Source organism: Condylura cristata, unplaced genomic scaffold, assembly GCF_000260355.1.
Source record: "Condylura cristata isolate star-nosed mole 26May11 unplaced genomic scaffold, ConCri1.0 scaffold00024, whole genome shotgun sequence".
Lineage (NCBI taxonomy): Eukaryota > Metazoa > Chordata > Mammalia > Eulipotyphla > Talpidae > Condylura > Condylura cristata.
In genome coordinates, this window is record NW_004567125.1 from 9,196,905 (window position 1) to 9,217,464 (window position 20,560).

At 52.9% G+C, this 20,560-nt stretch overlaps 1 protein-coding gene across 2 annotated transcripts; it reads right to left on the reverse strand.

Annotated features, from left to right (window-relative positions):
- Positions 1 to 2,127: 2,127 nt before the first annotated feature.
- Positions 2,128 to 19,117, reverse strand: CFAP45 (cilia and flagella associated protein 45). 2 transcript variants are annotated; one of them, XM_012728873.1, is made up of 10 exons: positions 18,728 to 19,035; positions 16,949 to 17,093; positions 16,519 to 16,689; positions 15,211 to 15,389; positions 13,327 to 13,456; positions 9,678 to 9,824; positions 7,099 to 7,212; positions 6,408 to 6,601; positions 2,532 to 2,756; positions 2,128 to 2,293 (listed from the first exon to the last, which is right to left on the reverse strand). In XM_012728873.1, the coding sequence occupies exons 1-10, from the start codon at positions 18,919 to 18,921 to the stop codon at positions 2,215 to 2,217; spliced, it is 1,578 nt and encodes a 525-aa protein (XP_012584327.1). In that variant the 5' UTR covers positions 18,922 to 19,035; the 3' UTR covers positions 2,128 to 2,214. The 2 variants fall into 2 exon arrangements, with proteins under 2 accessions (XP_012584327.1, XP_012584328.1); XM_012728874.1 differs by lacking the exon at positions 16,949 to 17,093 and having other exon boundaries at positions 18,728 to 19,117.
- Positions 19,118 to 20,560: the final 1,443 nt, after the last annotated feature.

Here is a 20,560-nt window from a genome sequence, read left to right on the forward strand (position 1 = left end):
TATGGAGTCACAAGATAATTCTAGCTTTCCTCTTCTCTATTTCCAGGCTCCTCCCCCACCCTGCAAGCTAGACTCACACAGCCCCTTGGGGTTCTGCCACCCCACACCACCAGCACATTGCCTGATCCCACCAACCCTACTTCATGCCAGGGAACTTCCCTGTAATTACCCCACTGCCATTCAGAATGCAGGGGCGTTATAAAAGATGCCACTTGGCTTCAGATGCCAGTTGCCCTCCTGTCCTCAGGAGTGCGCCATTTGCAGGAACCAGATTCCTGCTAAATAAGAGTCAGGAATCTACACACCAGTGGGAATCCCAAGAGAAGAAATCAAATCTCTTCCATACATGGGCCAGTTCTGAGAACTCACCGGGCCGAGCCAAGGCGAGAACGCAGATCCTCTCCTGAACAGTCTTCACCTGCCCAGGCTACATCTCCATCTCTGATGTAGACCTTTGTTCGGGAAACCTATGGTGCCCACCCGCCATGCCCAGGCCACATCAAGGCAGTGTCACCTCGAGGCTTCAGGGTCTAGCAGGCCCTCACCTGCTTCTCCAGCAGCAACAGTTGTATTTGCCTTGACCCAGGAGCTTGGCCTGTTTTGCCCTGGGAGGGCACAGAAGTTAGCAATGGGCCCTTCTTGGCCGCAATGGGCCCTTCTTGGCCGGCTCTCTAGGGAACCTCTTCTTCCCAGTCCCAAGACAAATGACTCAACCCTGAGGCATCAAGGCCCTTTCTGGATTTCTTGGAGAGAGGCCTCCCGGGACAGGTAAGGGCTCCTTGGTCCCTGCAACATTAACTGTGCAGTGGGCGATGCTTAGAGACACCCAGCAAGTGCGCCAGCTGCAGAATTGGCCACATCCTCAGTGGCATGACCCTCTCGCCCTAGGCCCTAGGTCCCTAGGGACCACATCTTTCCAAGACCTCTAGAGAGGAAGGTACCAACCTTCCCCACAGAAGGGGTGAACTCAGGGTGCAGGAAAGTAAAGCCTCTCCCCACACAGCTGGTACAAGAAGGTGCTGGGAAGTTATCCTGAGGAAGGGGAAGCACGAAAGCAGCTTGCCCACTCTCCCTGGGCCCTATGAAAAGAGGACTCTTGCCTGGGGCCCTTGTAACCTGGCGTTGTAAACACTCGGGACGCGCCCAGCAGCTGTCCTCTGCCTCCTCAGACTAGGGAGACAAGGAGGCTCTGGATTGGAGAAGTGGAATTGGGGGAGGGGAGCACAAGATGGCACATAAGGGAAGTCCTTTCTCCTCAGGACAAAGAAAAACAGGAAAATTGCTCCATCACTAGAAGCTAGAACTTCAGCCCTAAATAGGAACCTGATCACTACTATCCTTCCAAAAGGGCTGAGAGGATCTGAAAGCACAAGAAGTGGGGGGCGGGGGCGCGCATCTGGAGGAGAAAAGCAGCAGACTGGCACCAAGAAGACTGTGTGTGGTGTTCCAGATCTGCTCTGTCCACTGAGTGTCTAGAAAGTACCAGCACTGGGTGTCCCCTCAATGCGTATATAAGTGAAAAGTCCTGGGGGTGGGGGATGAGGCAAACTAGCCTAGAGAAAGATGGGTCTGGGACACTCCCCTGTGGGAGTGAGATGGACTGGGCAAGCCTGGCTTCCTGATTGAGGGGCAGCGGGGTTTCAGTGGGGGGGCTGAGCAGCAGGAGAGGACCTGGCCTCAGGTGCCCGAACAGGGACTGGCAGGTGTCTATGCCTCAGTCCTGCCTGGAGTTGAAAGGCTCTGGAAGGAGACTGAGGCAGGTGAACCCGAGGTTCAAACACACCCCCCCTACAGATGTGGCTGAGTCAGAGGCCGCTCCCCAGCGCCCAGTCCCGCCCTAAGAGCATCTCCAGCCCCTGGCTCCATGCCTGAAAATGCCTCTGAAGTGGGCATGGATGGGGCAGAAACAAGACAGTTCTGAAAGTAGGCACGCTGGTGGCATCCCAAAAGGCCAGGCAACCCCAGGACACAGGGACCACCTGACTCAGAGGCAGAATCATCAGAGCCCCCCCCCATTCCAGCCCCTGAGGACCACACCCCATAGCCAGTCTCCAGGAGCCGCATCTCCTCTGAGTCAGCCCCTGTCACAACCACCTCCCCACAGAGAACACTGGGCCATTCCTAAGAGAATTAGACTGGATTTAATCTATATAGAAAAAGTCTGGGTTAGCAGCACTAGGGTCCCCGAAGGCACTGGAGACAGGGAGGCTCCCCTCAGCTCACGGAGGTGACCGGCAGGATGTTGGCTTTGCGTTCAACTTCAATGCAGTACTTCTCAGGAAGGCCCGTGGCTCTGCAGGGGACACAGGGCAGGGGAGGGAGGCGTGGGCCAGGGAAGCTGCATTCCAAGCCTGCTGCCATGTTCTCTCCCCCAAAAGAACTCTGTCAAGGAATTCCCAGAGAACCGGGAACACCCAAGTCCAGAAGTTTCTGTGATTCGGGAGAAGCCCCTCCCCCACCCTTAGTGCTTGACAAGCTCCTGGCCCCAGTCTACCCAGTCCCACCCAAAGGGAGAAAGGGCCCAGACACACCTCAGCTCCTCGAGCTTCTGCTTCTTGATGTCGTCGATGCGTTCCCGCCGCTTCTGGGCCTCTTCCTTGAGGCGCCGGCCCTCCTCAAAGGTGGCCATGCGGTCCTGCACCTGCTTCTGCTGGTTCTCTCGCACCTGGCACCGGAGCTCATTGGCATGCTGCAAGCGCCCCGTGGCCCTCTTCTCCTCCTCGAGTCGCTCCCTCTCAATCTGCTCCCTCTGAGCCCTGCAGGAGGGCCTTGGCTGTCGAAGGGGCCAGGCTACCCAGACCCAGTGGGGAAGTGGGGAAACCCTGGGTGGGCCCCTTCAGTGGAGAGAGGTCCCTCTGTGCTGCAGAGACCACAGTCCACCCCAAAGGCTTCCTCCCTTCCCCCCTCAGGCATGTGACAGGCACCATGGGCAGGCTTAGGAAGGGCCTGAGCTTGGGTGTTCTGCGGTAGCTGTTTTGCAATTCTTAATTTTGAGCAGAGCCCCACATTCTCATTTCTCACTGGGCCCTGCAAATTATGTGGCTGGCCCCATGCCCAGGGCTCACCCACTGGAAACTTGTTCCTTCTCTCCCTCCATTCAGGAGCATTGTTTCTACCCTTGCAACAAGGCATAACTGCGCTCCAGCTTGTTATATATAAGATTTCTTTCTTTCTCTCTCTGCTCCCTAGCTTCCTTCCTCCCTCCTGCCAACAATAATGGCAACACCAACCAACCCAGGGAAGGCAGGTAGTCAGAGCGGGAAGAGAAAGGAGCTGTGTAACGCCAGCTGTTCTCAGCTGCTGGGAGACAGAAGGTGCCCAACCTCTCTCTCTCAGTTCTCTTACTGATCAGACTCTCCAAGTTCCTCTTAGCAGTCTCTGACAGGAATACATCATAGACCCTGACATCAGAAAAAGTGGCTAATCTGGACCAGACAGGCTCAGAAGAACTCAGATGAAATATAATCACATTTCAGAGGAAATGAGAGCATCACAGCCTGATATTTTATCTCTTTCTCAACATAATGGAAAACAAAAAAGAAATGTAAAATCATCTTGGGCAGAGCTCTCCCCTAGCAGAGACCCCTTCCCCCCAAGCACTGGTTCACCCCCACATTTTCCTCTAGCCTTCTTCCAGGACCCACTGCATGGGGGTATCTGCTCAACTCCAAGCCACACCCAAAAGAGTCTACCCTCCACAGCCTGCCCATCAGAGAGGACCCCTAACCTACTGCCCTGTGTATAAGATACCATGTTCCTAGCACACCCGGAGAGAAGGGCTCCCACATACAGAACAGCTGTCTGAGCTTTGTGAAGGAGGTGGCGGGCTGGTGGCGGACTAGTGTGTGTCACCAGGGAGCCCCCAGATTGTCAGGCAGTTGAGAAAGGAAGGGCCTGGTCCACTGCACAGGTGGACAGTGGAGTCTGCCTGCATTAGAATCACCTGGGAGCATCCAAAGCCCTCCATGGCTGGGCCTCAGCACAGAGCAGTAAAATCGGAACCTGCGGAGGTGGAGCCTGGCATCAGGTTTTTCTAAGAACCACCAGGCAGGGGAGGGCACTTAGCCCACAGACTGACAGCTAAAGGCCCCTGTCTAGGAGCAGGAAGTCCATATATAGGCCACACAGGAGGCCAGGGCGGCTGGCTATGGCTGAGACACTCTGAGAAGACACCCTCTGTGGTGACCACGTGGCCTGGAGACACTAGGTCTAGATGCCAACCTAGAACAACAGGCAAAGTTGAACTTCTCCAAAGGCTGGTCCAGCTTTAATAACCAGCTGGTATGTGCGCTTCAGGCAAAGAGGAGACAAATGGGTCAATGGCAAAAGCAGTACTTTAATTTATTTCCATTAACATTTATGAGTGCCAGCCATAGGGGCACAGGCAGGCATCCACAGGCACAGAGGCTGGGCAGGGGAGACATCCGCAATGCAGTTTGGAGCCAGGGACAGAATCTTTGTTAAAAGGCCCTCCCTGGTGGCAAGGGGTTAAAGCGCAGCACTGTGAAGCTATCGCAGCCACTGCAGCAGAGTTCAGTCCCTGGCCTGGGGGTGACCCACAGGGCATGGCAGGCCTCTCCGGTCCCACCTGCTGCTCCCCTCAGCAGTGTATTTCAGTGGATCTGCCTGTTCTGCTCCCCGCTCTGAGAATCCTCTCACTCCTACTCTGTACCTCTGGCCTGCACCCCAGTTCTTATATGCATAAATAACTAAATCTTAGGGGAAAGAAACAAGAATCTTTGGAAACATTAAGGAAGTTTGTCTCCTTCAAGAGCATCCAGAGAACATGGTGCAACCCTTAAGGGCAGGAAAGCTATAAGCCACAGCCAGTAAAGGACTAGGAACTTGGCTCTGGCAGAATGGAGATTCCTACAGGTTTGTTTGGCCTGGCCAGGGGTCTGCTGCTGGTGGGTGGTGGCTGGTGGCCAGATGGTGAGCATCTCACCAGGACAGTGCCAAGGAAGGGTGAGAGTTTGCAGACTAAGAAAGCTGGTCCAACCTTATCTGTGCATAAGAATCTTGAATCCAGCCCTCCCTGGTGGCGCAGCAGGTTAAAGCACAGCACAAAGAAGCTTAAGCCACTTCTGCATGAGTTCGATCCCTGCCTACCCCGGAGGTGACCCACATGGCGTGGCAGACCTCTCCTGACCCGCCCGCTGCTCCCCTCAGCAGTGTACTTCGTCAATCTGCCTGTTCTGCTCCCCACTCTGTCCCTGGTGAATCCTCTCACCCTCCACATCTCTGGCCTGTACCCCAGTACAAATAAATAAATAAATCTTAAAAAAAAAAAAAGAAAGAATCTTGAATCCTTCCCTCGACCCAATTCAAACTCAAATTTACTTAATTTGTTTCCTTTTGAAAATTCTGATCTTGGGCCCTCCCTGGTGGCACAAGGGGTTAACTCTCAGCACCATGAAGCTATTGCAGCCACTGCAGCACACACTTGACCTGGCCAGGGAGGTGACCCACAGGGGGCATCAGACTTCTGTTTCACCTGCTGCTCCCCTCAGCAGTGTATTTCAGTAGATCTGCCTGTTCTGCTCCCCGTTCTGTCTCTGGTGAATCCTCTCACTTCTGGTCTTCACCCCAGCCTTTGTATGCATAAATAAATAAAATAAATTTTTGGAAAAAAAGAAAATTCTGATCTTAAGAACCTGAGCCAGAGCTCAAACGGAGTCACCCAGCTAAATCAGAATAGGCAGAGCAGAGTAGCCTATGGGCCAGGCCTTGGGGTGTAGATCTGATGGTGAGAAAAAGAACTTCTAAGTTTGGAGACAGGGATGTGGACGCTGGGCTTCACGTGTGGGTTGGCATTATCACTGAACCACCAGAGGAAACAAAAATCAAAGGGTGAAGAGCTGGCAAGGCAGGAAAGATGGATAAATATAGGTGAGGTCTGTGCCCTTGCTTCCACATGCACAGACAGGGACGGTCTTCCCTCCACCCCGACTACTCCCACTGCCTCCAGCACAGAGCCTGGAATTTATGTGCTAATGCATACTGTCAGATGAATAGCATGACGTCACTCAAAGCCATGTTCCAATGACCCACGGCCCTGGGTGCCCAAGTTCATTCTCCAAAGCCCCCCATTGTAGTTTTGTCGAACTCACCGGGAACATGGAAGTAGGAGAAGAAAGAGGGACCAATTTACACCTTGGCTTACACCTTCCATCCCCAATTCCTTATGCACTTTCAGGTGCTATTTCCAATTCTCTAATCACCAGAATGCAACCATTCGCCCATCTGGCTGATCCCACCATCAAGTCAAGTTGGAAGGGCACCCGCCTGCTGACCATCGCTAAGCCGCAGCAAGCTCCTCTCTACCCTCTAGGGACGGTGCTGCTACTGGAAGCCAGCGCGGCCCCCCGAGAGCCACATGAGGCAGGGAAGCCCGCGCAGCCTCCTACCGGAGAATCCTCTCAAATTCGTCGCGGTCGCGCTGCACTTGGACAGCCAGAGTGTGCTCCTTGAAGGCCACCTGTTCCAGTCGGCTCTCCCGCAGCTTGGCCTCCGTTTCCATCTTCTTCTGGGCATTTTCCTTTTCCTTCCGACGCCACTCTCGGTCTGCCACCTCCTGATTGCGCTTGGCCCGCAAGGCATCCTGGGAAGGGAGCAGAGGGGCCCATACCGGGCCGAAGCTGGGGTCCCACTGAGTTTCCCAGGGAGTCCTCATTGCAAGCTGACTCAGCCTGCCTGCGCAGCTCCCGTGTTCCTCCAGCTACTAGGTTCTTCTTGGAAGGAACAAGTGCGAATCCCACTGAACTCTCAGGTCCGAAGATACCCTGAGGAGGCCCCCTCTGGCCACCCCACTCACCCAGCTCTTTCCCTACACCTCACACACCTCCAGGCAGCTCTGCAATTGCTAATTTTTTAAACGGTTAATAATGGAGTGGCCTTCCTCTGGTGACACACTGCAGTATTAGGTAAGATTGAAAGGGCTTGTACGAAGCAACCTCAGGCCTTGAGCACAGCGTGTGCTGCTTGTGCTTGCAACCATCTGCACCCAGGTGGCTACTCCACACTCTCAACGTTGATACCTGGACTGTTGAAGGGACAGTCAAGGGAGAGGAAGCAGAAGAAAGCAGGTGTCACAGCTACCTGCTCTGCCTGGAAATCCTGGACCTTCTCCTGCATGGCTCTCAGGCGTGTGATCTCCATCTCCTTCTCCCTCCGGATTCTCTCCTGCTCAGCCTCAAACTCTGCTTCTCGTGCCTGCCAGGAAAAAAGGCCACATCACATACTCTGGTGCCCTGGAACCTCCCTGGTGGCACAACGGGTCAAACTGCAGCACTATGAAGCGATCCACAGCCACTGCAGCACGAGTTCTATCCCCAGCCAGGGAGGTAACACACATGGCGCGGCAGACTTCTGTCTCCCCTCAGCACTGCTCCCCTCAGCAGTGTATTTCAGTATACCTGTCTGTTCTGCTTCCCACTCAGTCTCTGGTGAATCCTCTCCCACACCCACCCCGCACCTCTGGCCTGTCCCCCAGCTTTGCAAAGAGATGCAGCCACTGCCCCGTACATCCATTTCCTCTGCACTGCCACCCGGCTCCTCTCAAGAGGAGTGCAATGTCCTGCCATGTGTACTAAAACAATCTGCGTTCATACAATACCTATGTTTACTAAGTGCTTTCTCACATATTATCCCAGGGGGTCCTTACAACATCTCAAGGGGTAGATATTGTAGGGAGGGAACCTACAATGGGCTCTGAACACTGCCCAATTGCACAGTTAATAAGCTTTCAACTAGGGCTGAGTGCCAGATCGCACACCAGCCTCCGGCACCCTTACCACACTGCAGGCAATTTCCACACGGAGAGGCCACTGGGCCGGGTTTCCAGAAGTAACAAGTAGGCCCCCTGCCTGTCTTGTGAAGTGCAGTCAATGGAGCTTATCTCATGAGTCACTGGGCAAATGACCCAGTGTTCTGGATGGTCCCACAGTGACAGGCAGATACCTCAGGAATGAACCATCAAAATGAGCACCCTTTTGCACTTCTCCAAAAGAACAGACGTGCCCTTAAAAGCTTCCCAAACCCAGTTGCCAACTGCTACTGGACTCATTGCTCATGCTGAATAGGATCTCCTTAAAGAATTTTGGCTCTCCCTGCTCAGACTTCCTATGTGGCCCAAAGCGTCCCCTACTCATGAGTCATACACTGCTGTGTGTCAGGTCGAGGTCTCTGCTGTTCCACCTTGCCCTGGAGGGGCACCTCGGGGGCAGGGAACTCCACACGTTTCCACAAAGAATCTGTCTTCAGCTCTGGCTGTACAGAAGAGAGATCACTGCAAGGTCGGGAAAGACCCCTGGACGCTCGCGGCGCTGTGTAAGCCCTGGGGCCTGACCCCTTTGCCAGAGTCCAAGCTTGCCCAGCTCCTGCCAAATCCCTTCTGTGTGTGAAGACATACGCCTCTCCTGTTCAGAAATCTGCAGCAATTCCTTATCATTCCGTCCTCCCAACTCGGTTCCAGGCCCGAGCACCCTACACCTGCTCTAGGCTCTGTGCCATTTCCACACATTTCCTATGACAACCACCAGACTGGGCTGCAGCCAGCAGGACTGTTCACCAGCTCCTATGTGCGACCAGCTCCTCGCCACCACCTTCACCCAAGCAGGGAAATAGCTGCTGAGCTCCATGCAATGCTCAATGGTTGTTCTGGGCAGGTACTAGACCTCAAAGAAGCATTCGGCATTTTGAATCAATCAGTGGCAGGTCCACAAGGTTGTCCTAACCCAAGGCACTTAGCACTGAACTGTGCACAGACCAGATGCTCGTAAATCATCACTGCGCCTGAGCCCTGCTCATTCCAGCCCCATCTCTCACTCCTGCCTGCACATCCCTGCACATTCCAATAGCAAGCCAAAGCCAATAAATAAGCCCATTGAGCTGTGGTTTGTATTGGAATATACAGGAATATCAAATACGCCTTTTCAAGTTAAACTCGCGCCCTCCCCTGTCATCATTAAGAGTCATGACTACAGAGAAGTGTGATGTGCTTGCCGGTCCCACAGCATCCACCGATGAGGCGACATCTGAGGGCTTCATAACCTTCCTGTCGCCTGTGTCCTCCCTTCTGCTTTGACATAAATCCACACACTCCACCTAAACCAGGCTTTGCAGCTTCCTTCTACCTCAGTCCCTCCTCGACCCCTTCATTCAGCTTTGCCCCCACCCCTCCTGTATCTGTTGGTCTCTGTCCACTGTGCCATGTTCTGTCACTAGTTCCTGCAGCCTGCACAGTGTGTGTGCACAAGCTCTATTTTCCAGTCTAGCACCCAGCATGGGATAGCCAGTATAGGAATTTTCACAAGAAATTTATGGGGCAGCTGACTCATGACGTCTGGGCATATAATTATCCAGACACGAGGAATCCACAAAAACATCACTTTCGCCAATAGTTTTTCATTTTCTGCCCAGCCTGCACCTGACCCTCATCCCAACTTCTAATCAAAGGTGTTAACAAGGATAATAACACACTAATGTGGGTGTCTTTTGCAGGCTGTTCTCTGTTACTGAACAAGTGGTCTGGCCACAATGAGGAGGAAAAGATGTCAAGTCCTTGAGCTCAGGACAGGACTCGGGCAAGAAGGCACGCTGCCCTCCGGGGGGTTCCCTCCATGCTCTCCCCAGCACAGGCATGCTGCGGAGCCCCAGGGTCAGTGTCCAGGCCCTACCATCTTCTTCTTGGTGAACTCCATCACCATCTGCTCAGCCAGCCTCTCCTGGGCCAGCAGCTCCGCCTTCTGCCTCTGGTTTTCATCATTGATGCGCTTAATCTCTGCTTGCATCTTCAGTTTTTGCTGCTGCCTTTGTTCCAGGTCCTGCAAGCCAAAGGAAGTGAGTATCGGAGGAGACAAGACCAGAGACACGGGCCTATCAGCGAGACAGAGGCGGGGACAAACCACTGTCCACAGTCAACCGCCTCTGTCCTTGGCTTCAAGGACAAAGGGCCTCCTTGCAAGCTCATCCTGGCCCCAAGCGGCCCTGACACTTGATTTCCTAAAATTCGCTGTACCCCACTTGGCAGGTTAAGCCCTATCCCTATGGCTTTGCTCACGGTACATCCCTCCTGCCTCTGTTTCCTTCTATTTAAGCCCAAACTCTTGATCTCTATTGAATATGGTTAAAATAATAAGTATCATCCTAATGGAAGACTTTCTACTCATTGGCTCTCTCTATTTATAGCCCGTCTCAAATCTAAATATGCCCCAAACCCCTACAAGTTAGGCCTTTTCTCTTTCTTGTGCAGATAAAGAAACAGACACCCAGGTTTGAGTGACTTGCCCAAGGTGACACAATGGATGAACCCTGGAACCTGGGCTCTCTCAATTAGAGTCCAATCTTCAGGAAATTATACTTGCTTGCCCCAACTTTCAGCTCTCCATTTCTGAACTCCCTCTTCAGGTCAGATAGGGTCACACCTACTGGGATTTGATACACACAGCCTGGTGGATCCCCATTCATTTCTTTTGTGTCAGCTCTTCCGGCCAAAGGACACAACGTGACATACCCCAATGCAAGGAAAATAGCAATCACTCATTAAATTGTCACAAATTCAGCAGGTAGGGGGTCAGCATGTGAGAAAGAGAAGAAATTGCAGAAAACCACAAAAGCCATGGAGGTCAGCATCACCTGTGACCCCGAGGGCATGCTCCCTTCTGAGAAAGGGGCCATGATGAGACTTCTGAGCCCCAGTGCATACTCAGATACCCATGGGAAGGTCTGTGGGGGGTCTGTGCAGCTGGTCTCTCTGCCCCTAAATCAAACTCACACTCCTTACTTCAAACGCTTTACCAACATCAGCTTACCTTCCCACCTGTCCTCACCTCACCCCATATTCCAAAGACTAACACCCCCCACACACACAACTACACATGCATCCTCCTCAGTCCAGCTTCCATCAACTCATCCCACACAGCCCTGCCAGCCCTCCTAGCCCTCCTTTAGCATGGCTCATTGCCACTTCCTTCAGGAAGCCTTCCAAGCCAGGTCAGCCCCCAGCCAGGTCCTCACTCTCACCACCGCCAGGCTGGCTCTGCCCTCGGCCACTCTCTCTTTCATACTCCTCCTCTCTCTCCTTCCTGCCATTGTTGAGCCTGCCATGGCACCCCAGGTTTTATTCAAATTCCACTGACCCCCAGAGCTAAAGGAGCCACCAGCCACTGAGCTCTAGCAGGTATAAAATCAAATACTGATTGACTTACTGCTTCACCTATTTGTTTACCTTTTGGCTTGTTGTTTTGTAGGTTGCTTTCATTTCAAGAAGTCAAAGAATTGTCCCTGTTTCTTATCTTTACAGACATTTCAAAGCAACCCCAGACAAATTCAACTCCCTTCCTTTTTCTACACCAGGCTAACAGGGTAGGCAAAGCCGGCTCTTCCATGACCCTGAGATGATAGGGCAGCTCTGTGCTGGGGAGGCTCAGGTTTCTACCTAAAATTACCTAAGAACACCTCCTGGGGACTCAGGCAGTGCCTTAGAAGGGAAGGCACAGCCTCCCAACACAGTGCTGGCTCCCCCAGTCTACCTACCACCCGGCCTTCCCTTCTCGCTTTTCCTGGCACATGGACCTCTCACTCCTCCTCCTCTCAAGCCAGGATCTTGGTCAAGTCTCAGTCTCTGGGTCCTGAATTCCCTCCTCACACCGGCTACCTGGAGGATGGCCTCTTGTTCCCTAAGAACCCGATCTACCTGCCTTCTTCCTCTCTTCACACAGATGCCACTTCCGATGCATTAAGCCCCCATGAGCTCTCTCAGGGGCCCTGGCACTCACCACCATCAAGTGCACAGGGCAGGGACAACTTAATGGTCCCAAAACACAGAAGAAAAATTATAGAGTGTATGTCCACAAATTCAATGGCACCATGAGAAACCACTAGACAATCAGGTCGCAGTGAACCTGCAAGGGGCCTGGCCTGTTGGCCTTGACCTCTCAGCATGCACTGCAAAACTATAAGGCTAAATGCAAGAATGAGTGAACAAACTCTTCCAGATCAAAAGAGACTCCAAAGACTTAAGCCACTGCAGTGTGAACCTCGGCTGGATCCTGGTTTAGAAAAAAGAAAATAACTAGAACAGTTGGGCAAATTTGAACTTGGATTAAAAATGATATGATATTGGGCCCTCCCTGGTGGTGCAATGGGTTAAAGTGCAGCACTATCAAACTGCTTCAGCTGCTTCAGCACAAGTTCGATTCCCCCAACCAGGGAGCTGACCCACCCACATGGGCGACAACCCTCTCCTGACCGCCCGCTGCTCCCCTCTGCAGTGTACTTCGTTGATCTGCCTGTTCTGCTCCCTGCTCTGTCTCTGGTGAATCCTCTCACCGCCCCAGCACCTCTGGCCCCCAGTTCTGTACGCATAAATAAATAAATATTTTTAAATAATATATTACAAAATTATTGGATTAGATATTTAGATGGGAGGGAGGCGAGAGGGGGGTATGACCCCTGTGTGTGAACACCTGAAAGAATTGTCTTTCTCCTGAAGCATTTAGCAATCATTTGTCATGATATCCGCAGCTTACTTTCCAACTTGCTATTGTTATTGCTTAACAATAGCAAGATGCGTATAGACACTTAGAGAGACAAGCAACCAAAGCAAGTTAACAACCATTAAACTAAATAATGATTAAGTCATCCGTGGGTGTGGTGCGGTTCTTTTGGCTTTTTTGTGTGTGTGGAAATGTTCAAAAGTGGAAAATAAAAAATAGAGGGGAACAGGCCACAATTGGCCCCAGTGCTGGCCAGCTCCTGCCCTGTGCCAGGGGTTTCCAGCTGCTGCAGCTCCGACACTAGAAGGGGGCTGTTTACACTCTGCTGAGCCAGTGCAGGGGTGTCACCACATCTCCCACGGTGCATGAGCACACTGGTCTCACTTAGGCTAAGAAGGGCTGGTCCTCCATGCCGTGACGCGGGGACATGGAAGGCGGTGACGACAGGGAGTCTGGAGCTCAGACACCCCACTGCTCACCTGCAAAGTATACAATATCCCTGGATAATTGAGAGGAGACCATAAAGCATGTCTGTGTTTATTTGTGCCCAACATGCAGTCATCCATTCCCTTCTGTGTCTGCTCACATGAAAATGTCTGTCTCAGACCCCAAGTCCCCAGGAGGTAGGGACAGCGCCTATCCAAATCACTGTCACCCCCAGCGTGGCGCCAGGACCAAATAAATGTTTTATATGGCTATAAAATGCTGACAGTGGTGATGTTGGGAAATGGGCATGTGCCTGACAGAACCTCAGTTCACACCCCGAAACCCCGAGGGAGGAACGCCTCGCCACTGTTGCCGGCAGGGCACAGCGATCGCCGCCTGTTACCCTGAGGTCCTCCTCGTGCAGCCGGTCCATGTACTCCAGCATCTGCTCCTTCTCCTGCTCGCGCTGCTCGGCCAGCAAGGACCGCTCCTCCTGGTTCCTTTCCATCTGCTCCACGATGTGCCGTCTTCCCCTGGGAGGGGACAGGTCATCGGGTCGTAGACGTCAAGGCTGGGGACAGCATCCGTCCAAATCACTGTCACCCCCAGGGTGGCGCCAGGACCAAATAAATGTCCTGCCCTGCCCCAAGTAACCCCCACACTGGAGGCATCCTGGGAACAGCGCTGCACGTACTTCCTGCTCATGCTACACTGCAGGGCTGACACCAAAGCACACCCCAGGTCTTGGGGTAGGTGCTCGCTCTTCCGAGCTCCTCGTTCGGGGGCTTGCCCTTCTCCATGTGTTCGCCTCAGAGTGCAACGACCATCATGCTGCATTTCCCACATCAGAGTGTAAAGACTCGGGAGTGTACCCCCCATCTCCCAAGTCTTCCCAGGGGTCCAGCAGAGCATTCCCCCATGCTGCTGCACAGACTCAGAGAGCCCATGGGGCTCTGCTCTCACCCCACGGACCTGGCCTCCCACCCAGCTCCCATGCCTGGTCTGGCAGCGGTCTCTGGTTTCCTAGCGCATGTTTTCTGTCTGTCAACTGTGATGGACAGGCCGCATCTGGCAAAGACTCTGCTCAGTGAGCCCAGTCCCACATCGAGAGGCAGAGAAAACAGATTTTACAGTGTTGCCAGAGATAGTGGAGGTATTATCAGGATATCAATGAGTTTGGAGCCATCCAGACCCCAGGGTACCTGAGTATGGACTGAAAGCAAAGATTCATATTAGAGGAAGAACCTAGGGGAGGCGGGCAAGATGAATCTCCAAATGGAGTGGCTTCCTGACTCCAGATGAAATAAGCAGCAGTAATGAGTAAAAGAGGGAAGCAGGTCTGCACTCAATAAAAGGACCAGTTCAAATCATTAGAGCTGCCTAATGAGACGAGATTTTTCCTTTATTGGAGCTGTTTATGCAGAAGATGAAGAGCCGCTTAGCCATTAAATAAACGTTGCTGGGGGCCTACTATGATTTGCCAGGTACCCGGGGTGAGAGCAGAGCCCCAAGGAAGGAGAGGTCAGGCTCTCTAACTCTGTGGAGCCCTGAAGAGGCATGGGAAGCTTTCCTCAGGTCCCCCCTGGAAATAGAGATGAATGGCACAGGAGAACAGAATACAGATGAGGGAGGGCTGCCATTCAGGGTGATATTTATAGAGGTAATTCATGTACCATGTGGTTGGTGTTCTAAATCGGGGACACTATGACTTACCTGTTCTGGGACTTGTCCTTTTCTGCAAGATGAAGGGGAATAAATTTGTTCATTCTAACACGGATTAAGTACCTACTACAGGCCAAACACTCCACAAGGCCCAGGAGCTACAGAAATGAATAATAAGGGGCCCCTTCCCCCCAAGCACACAGGAAGCAGAGGGAAGGCCAGGGAGGCACAGAGACAGGTCACTCAGCCTGCCTGGTGAAGTGAGGGAGGGGACAGCAGAGCCACTGGCCAAGAGGAAGTATTTGGGGGGCTGGGAGAGGAAGGAAAGAGATGGAACAACAAAAGCCACACACTTGTGAGTCCTGGTGCATTTGGGGATGGGAACCTGGACTCAGCACAGGGGGAAATGTGCCCAAGCTGTGCCAGACTTCAAATCACCAGTGTGATCTTGGGGGAAAAGCATGAAAAGTCTGTGGCTCTATTAATCACTGCCTAAAGGTTTAGAGATAGTAATAATAGATGGTAGTAATGACCTCTTCTGGTACCTTCCCTCTTTGTGAGTCTTGCATGGACCTAAAGATGCTTAAAATGGCGTTGAAGGGAAGAGACCCAACCACTGCCTTACCGGATCCGCTCCTCCCTCCTCTTCTTGTCTAGCTCTTCCTGCCGCTGAATGGACTTCTGCCTCTCCACTTCCATCATCTGGTCCAGCCGCTTCTCCTCTGCATCCAGCTCTTTTTGGATCAGCTGCTTCTCTAGGATCTGGGCATCCCGGATGGCATGGCACTTGGCATTAAGGATGAGCTGGGAGTGAAGTTGAAATGGAATGTGGCACTAGGTCTGGTCCTGGGGGGAGGGGATGCTCTGTGGGGTGTGCCAGGTGGAGGCAGAGCTGGGCTCAGGTTAGTGGGTGTGCTGGGAATGTGCAAGCCACGCAAAGCCCAGAAAACACACAGGTTCTCAAATTCTTATACTCACCTCTCCCCTTGACAGAGTTCAGCTTTAACACTCGTGGGCTTTAGGTAAGCCCTAGTCTGTGCTTCAGGGAGAGGCCAGAACGGCATCTTCCTGGGTGTTGGGTCTTAGACAGACCCTCTCCTCTATAATAGTCACTTGCCTCTGTGTGTGTGTGTGTGTGTGTGTGTACACACATTTCCAGGAAAATGTTCACTGTTATAGGGAGCTAAAAACAGCAAATTAAGACCCTCTGTTCCACTCCCAGGGAAACTACAACACTTACAGAGTCCACAGCCTCTAGATTTTAAGCAGGAAGAGCCCATGGGACACCAAAGGGTATGAGAAACCATGGGGCCACCAATAAAAATGACAAAGCAAAAGCTCTGGAAAATAAAAGCAGGTGTGTGTAGAAAGGATTTACCAGAAAGACAACGTGGAGGCAAACGCTTGGGAGTCAGTATTTTCCATTTGGTTGGGAAGTGAATCACATGCAAATGAGCAACAAAATGAAATAAAATGAGCCTCTGGTCCTTGCAGTTTTGCTAGAGGAGGCTCTTCGGGCACTTCAAAGAGCCCAACAGCCTGGCTGCCTGGTCACCTCTGTGGTCTACAAACCAGCAGGGTAAAAATCAAAGTGTTATCTCCACACTTATCACTCCACAGCTTGCAAATCTCTCTCCCAGGATTATTTCTTTAATCCTGCTACTTAGCACTTCTGCCAGATCTTTTTTAACACCTTCATCGTACCTATGAAGAGGCTTAAAGGAGAATGACTTGCCCAAGGCCACACCACTGGCAGGGCAAGGGCAGCCTGTCCTCCCCAAAGAGGTTGCATGTAGGTGACACTCCTCCCATCTGTGCCAAGGCCAGCCCCCACTTCGCCCTCCGGCCCCACCCACCGCCACCCTCCAGCCAGTGTCCAGCACATGACTGGAGGACAGCAGCAGTGCCCATGAAGGCGGGGACGCCGGCCCACCTTGCTCATGTCTTTGAGCTCCTCCTCCTGCTCCATGCGCAGCTTGCTGGCTCTCTGCAGGAGGCTCTGAGCCCTCTCCTTGGCCTCCTCCTCCAAGTCACTGAGCTTCTTGTTATTCCTCCAAATCATTTCTTTCTGTTTCATCACCTTCTTGCGGGTGGTCACTGCATCCTGCAGGAGACCAGTCTGGATGGTTGGGTGACATCCTGTGCTCTGCGCCCTGGGCACCCACCCAGTCCCGATAGGGGAGCCCAGTGTGATGTCCGCTTTGCCCCCCCAACCCTGTCGGGACCTCAGATTCTCAGCCCACCCGTGCCCCCAGTCATTCCTGGTCTTCACTTGACAACATGCCTTCATCACCCCAATCACACCTCCTCCCTGACTGGAGACCACACCCCCATCCAGAGACCAGTCCTGAGAGGTTAGCTACCACAATGGCTTCCTTCTCTTTCTTTAAGTTCTGCTCTCTGGCCTCCACTTCTTCCGCGGTCAGGACTTGGGATGCCCATTTGATTCGCTCAAATTCCTCAGGACTCATGATAAGGGATTCCCCAGAGGGGTCCTTGGTGGGAATGCTGGCACCAGAATGAACGAAATGAAGATTGAGGGAGGAAGTGGGGTGGGGGAGGATTCCCTGGGACTCCCCTCCCCTCCCGCCATCACAAACATGTAGTGGGACTGAGCTGAAGGCAGGAGAGAACGTGGCTACACACGGATACACAGGAAAAGGCGTCACAGGCAAGGCTCGCCCTAGTCTGCCTGCCCCCCCACCACCACACCGCTCCCCATGCCTGTGTTAGGGCAGTAGAGACCCCTCCTCTCCCCCCCCCACCATACTACACCCATTGCCCAACTCAGGGTCCCTGACTAGTCCACATCCCTCCTGGGCATGGACCATCTCAGCCCTGACCTCAAACAGGGCTCGACAGAGTGAGAACTCAAACAAGCTGATGAATTGAACTTTAAAAATAGATTATTCCTCATGGATGACATAAAAAAGGCAAGGGACGCCAGACAAGGATGAAATGGAAGCTGCTGAGAAACCTAAACATCCCTGTCCATCCAGCCTGGACAGAAGCTTTGAACCCTAAATATTAATTAAAATCTCTGATCAACAGCAGTGAGAGACGAGCCTATAGACCTCTCCTTTCCAGCCGCCCAAAGCATTCAACAAACCAATAGCTAATTATAATGATTACAAACAAATGACAGACATTAATGATGGAGGCGGGAGCAGGGGGGTGGGAAGAAAGCTGCTTCTGGGTGGGGCACTTTAACAGGGACCGGCAGGACGCAGTGCTGGGCAGGAAGTGAAACCCCATCTAATAAAACGGGGGGTGGGGGGGCAATGAGTGGATATTTGGGGTTCAGCCAAGATCTCATGGGGCTCTGATGGCATGATCCAAATAGCATGGTCTGGTGAGGGTGATCTGAGCCCCACACAGACCCCACAGCCTCACTGCTGCCAACATGTCAGGCACCCACCACTCCCCGGCAGCCACCCAGGGAGCTGCAGGACTGCTGGCCTCTGTGCTCAAAGGGCTGAAGCCACACCCAGATCCTGGAACTGTGTCCCTCCCACCTCCCAGCTCCAGGCATGGTTAACACTTTCTGGGAATTCTGGCTTTAAGCAAGTGGTTTTGAGCCAGAGTCAGGAGAAGGGTTTCCAGGAATGAAGGTCCAGCCATAGAGTGCTCAGCATTGGGGTTCACGGCTCAGCGGACCCGAGTCCCCAGGAAGGAGCAAACCCGGGACAGCCCTAGAGAAGGCACATTGAACTAGTCCCAGAGGAACGCCCCAGAGCCCTGAGGGATCTCCTCTAGTGCCTCGGGACTTTGAGAAGCCTGGGGCTAATTAGGCATCAGGCTGTTTCCCCTTCATGGTAGATTCTCTCTGCAGCCAAAGGCAATAATCCTTTTTGGACCATTCCCCTTCCCAAGGGCATTCCTGGGGGCTCAGAGAGAACAGGGAGGCACCTCCCTTTAGCAGCCTTTCAGTTCTGCAGCAGCCAGAGAAAGACACTGAGGTCTAGAGCAATAGCAATGATAGGCTCAAGAGGGGAAGAAAAGAAGACAGAAGCAGAGCTACAAAACAAGAAGGGGTGAACAATATGCATTGGAGGCGACCATGAACCAGGAGGTTCCCTCGGCTGCAGGGAGCTCAGCAGACGTGTGACTGGGGTGGGGGGCAACTTTTATGGGCTACTCACACGAGTTGCCGGACCAGGTCTCGGGTGATGAGCTGGATGGTCTCGGGCTTGTGCTCCAAGCCCAGGGCGCTGAGCGTGTTCCGAATGGCATGTTTGTCTCGGAGCAATACCACAGGGCTGTCGCTCTGGGCCAGGGACTGTGGGGACAGGAAGGACGACAGAGAATTCACCTTCCTGCTGGCCAGTCCGAACATCAGGTGCAACGTTCCTCTCCAGAGCTCCCATCTGGCAGTGGCAGGAGACCAGGGGGCCTGGCTGTAGGACCACCAAAACCAGGCTTCCCTGCACTTGAACTTGACTGTGTGTTCTATCACCACCGGCTCTTCTGAAAACGTGGCTGTACAGCTTGTGCAGACATCCCAGGAGGTGGGTGAGGTGTGCCAGTGTCAATGTGCTCCTAACCTAAAACCTCCAGGAATAAACATTTGGGGTCTCTAGGACCCTGGATTTCTGACCTGTCCTCCTCCTCTCTCCATAATTATGAAAGAAGAAATAATCCTCTCTCTTGGATCACACTGTGGGTTTGAAGTGACATTAATTGTTACAGACTCATCCAATCTGTGCTGCTCACGATTTTGAATCCTAATGATCAATTTACTTTGATTCCCCCACTCCCCACAAAGAAGCCATATTGAGGGAGTTAGAAGTGACTGGATGGCTTGGTGGCGGTCTGCCCTTAAATCTAATGTGCCGAGGAGGCAGGGAGTTAAAATTCAGCAAGAATGAGACAGATGAAATATGCAATTTAGAGGAAAAAATGTTCTGACTGCAGGGCTTAGATAATAAGATAATGAAACCACTTATTTCAGAAACGTTTGAACACAAGAGAATTTCATTTGCCATTAAAGCAGTGACTTTGCTCCCGAGTGGGGGAGGGGCTGGGCTGGGTGGCGCCCCCACTCGGCTCCCCGCCTGTCCTGCTGCCGCGCCACCTGCCGACCGGCCTGGCGGCGCCACGGATGCCCCTAGTCCTGCCACAGGCAGCGCCTGCCCCCTGCCGCTGGACAGACGCCCTGCACTCTCCTCCGGCAGGAGGCGGAGGGAAGAAGCAGGAGCAGGCTTTTTTCTGGCCTGTCTTTTGCTTGGCAGCAGGACTGTTTCTGCGGCCCTGCGTCCATTTCCACATCTATCTTTGCTTTGCCTGGAAAATACTCTGTGGACCCCAAACAGTCTGTAAGTGCAAGTGCATTCCTGATTCCTTTGCTGTAAATAAGAAGATGCCGAGGGATTGAGTTAGCTGGAGGAAGCGGCCTGTCCTAAATCCTGGGCAAGTCAGCGTAGCTAGAGCGGTGCAGAGCAGACGTCAATTCTCCCCTCCCATCCCCTGTTGCCCAGGCTCATGCCAGGGCTCACATGACATCTTTCTGCTCTGTTCACAGCTATGTTCACACCACATGGGTATCTCCCTGCTCTCACTTTTCTCTCTCAGGCCTTCACCAGCCCTCTCTCCATGTGGCCTTCTTTCCTTCTTGTCTGTGTCCTCCTGACTTCACGCGAGCCAAGCGATCCCAAGAAACACCGGCTGTCCTGCTAGCAGCCAGAGGAGCTGTCAGCCTCGGGGCTGGTTGGCGCTTGCAGATAAAGACCTGCTCATTCCCCAAAGCCAAGCAGTTGCTTTAGCTGAGCAGCTGGGAAAGGAAGAGGATTTGTTCCTCTTGAATGCAGGGGGAGTATGTTATTCTGGGCAGCCGCGGTCCAGTGCCCTCACCGCTCCATCGCCAGGCTCTCACTGAGCTGCTGTGAGTTCTCTGCAGCTGAGCCTCCCTTTTGATGCTGCAATAGTTTCAAAGGCTTCACAGCCATGAGGACTTTGGGGTGAAGGAAGCCAGATAC

What these genes read in the sequence shown, in the direction of transcription:
- CFAP45 (XM_012728873.1), bottom strand. Translation starts at nt 18,921, where the DNA reads ATGTTCGGACTGGCCAGCAGGAAGGTGAATTCTCTGTCGTCCTTCCTG. An exon ending in AAGAGAAGGAAGCCATTGTG is followed by an intron (nt 16,690 to 16,948) that starts GTAGCTAACCTC and finishes GGTCTCCTGCAG; the next exon opens with GATGCAGTGACCACCCGCAA. An exon ending in GAATTTGAGAGGATTCTCCG is followed by an intron (nt 2,757 to 6,407) that starts GTAGGAGGCTGC and finishes GCCCTCCTGCAG; the next exon opens with GGCTCAGAGGGAGCAGATTG.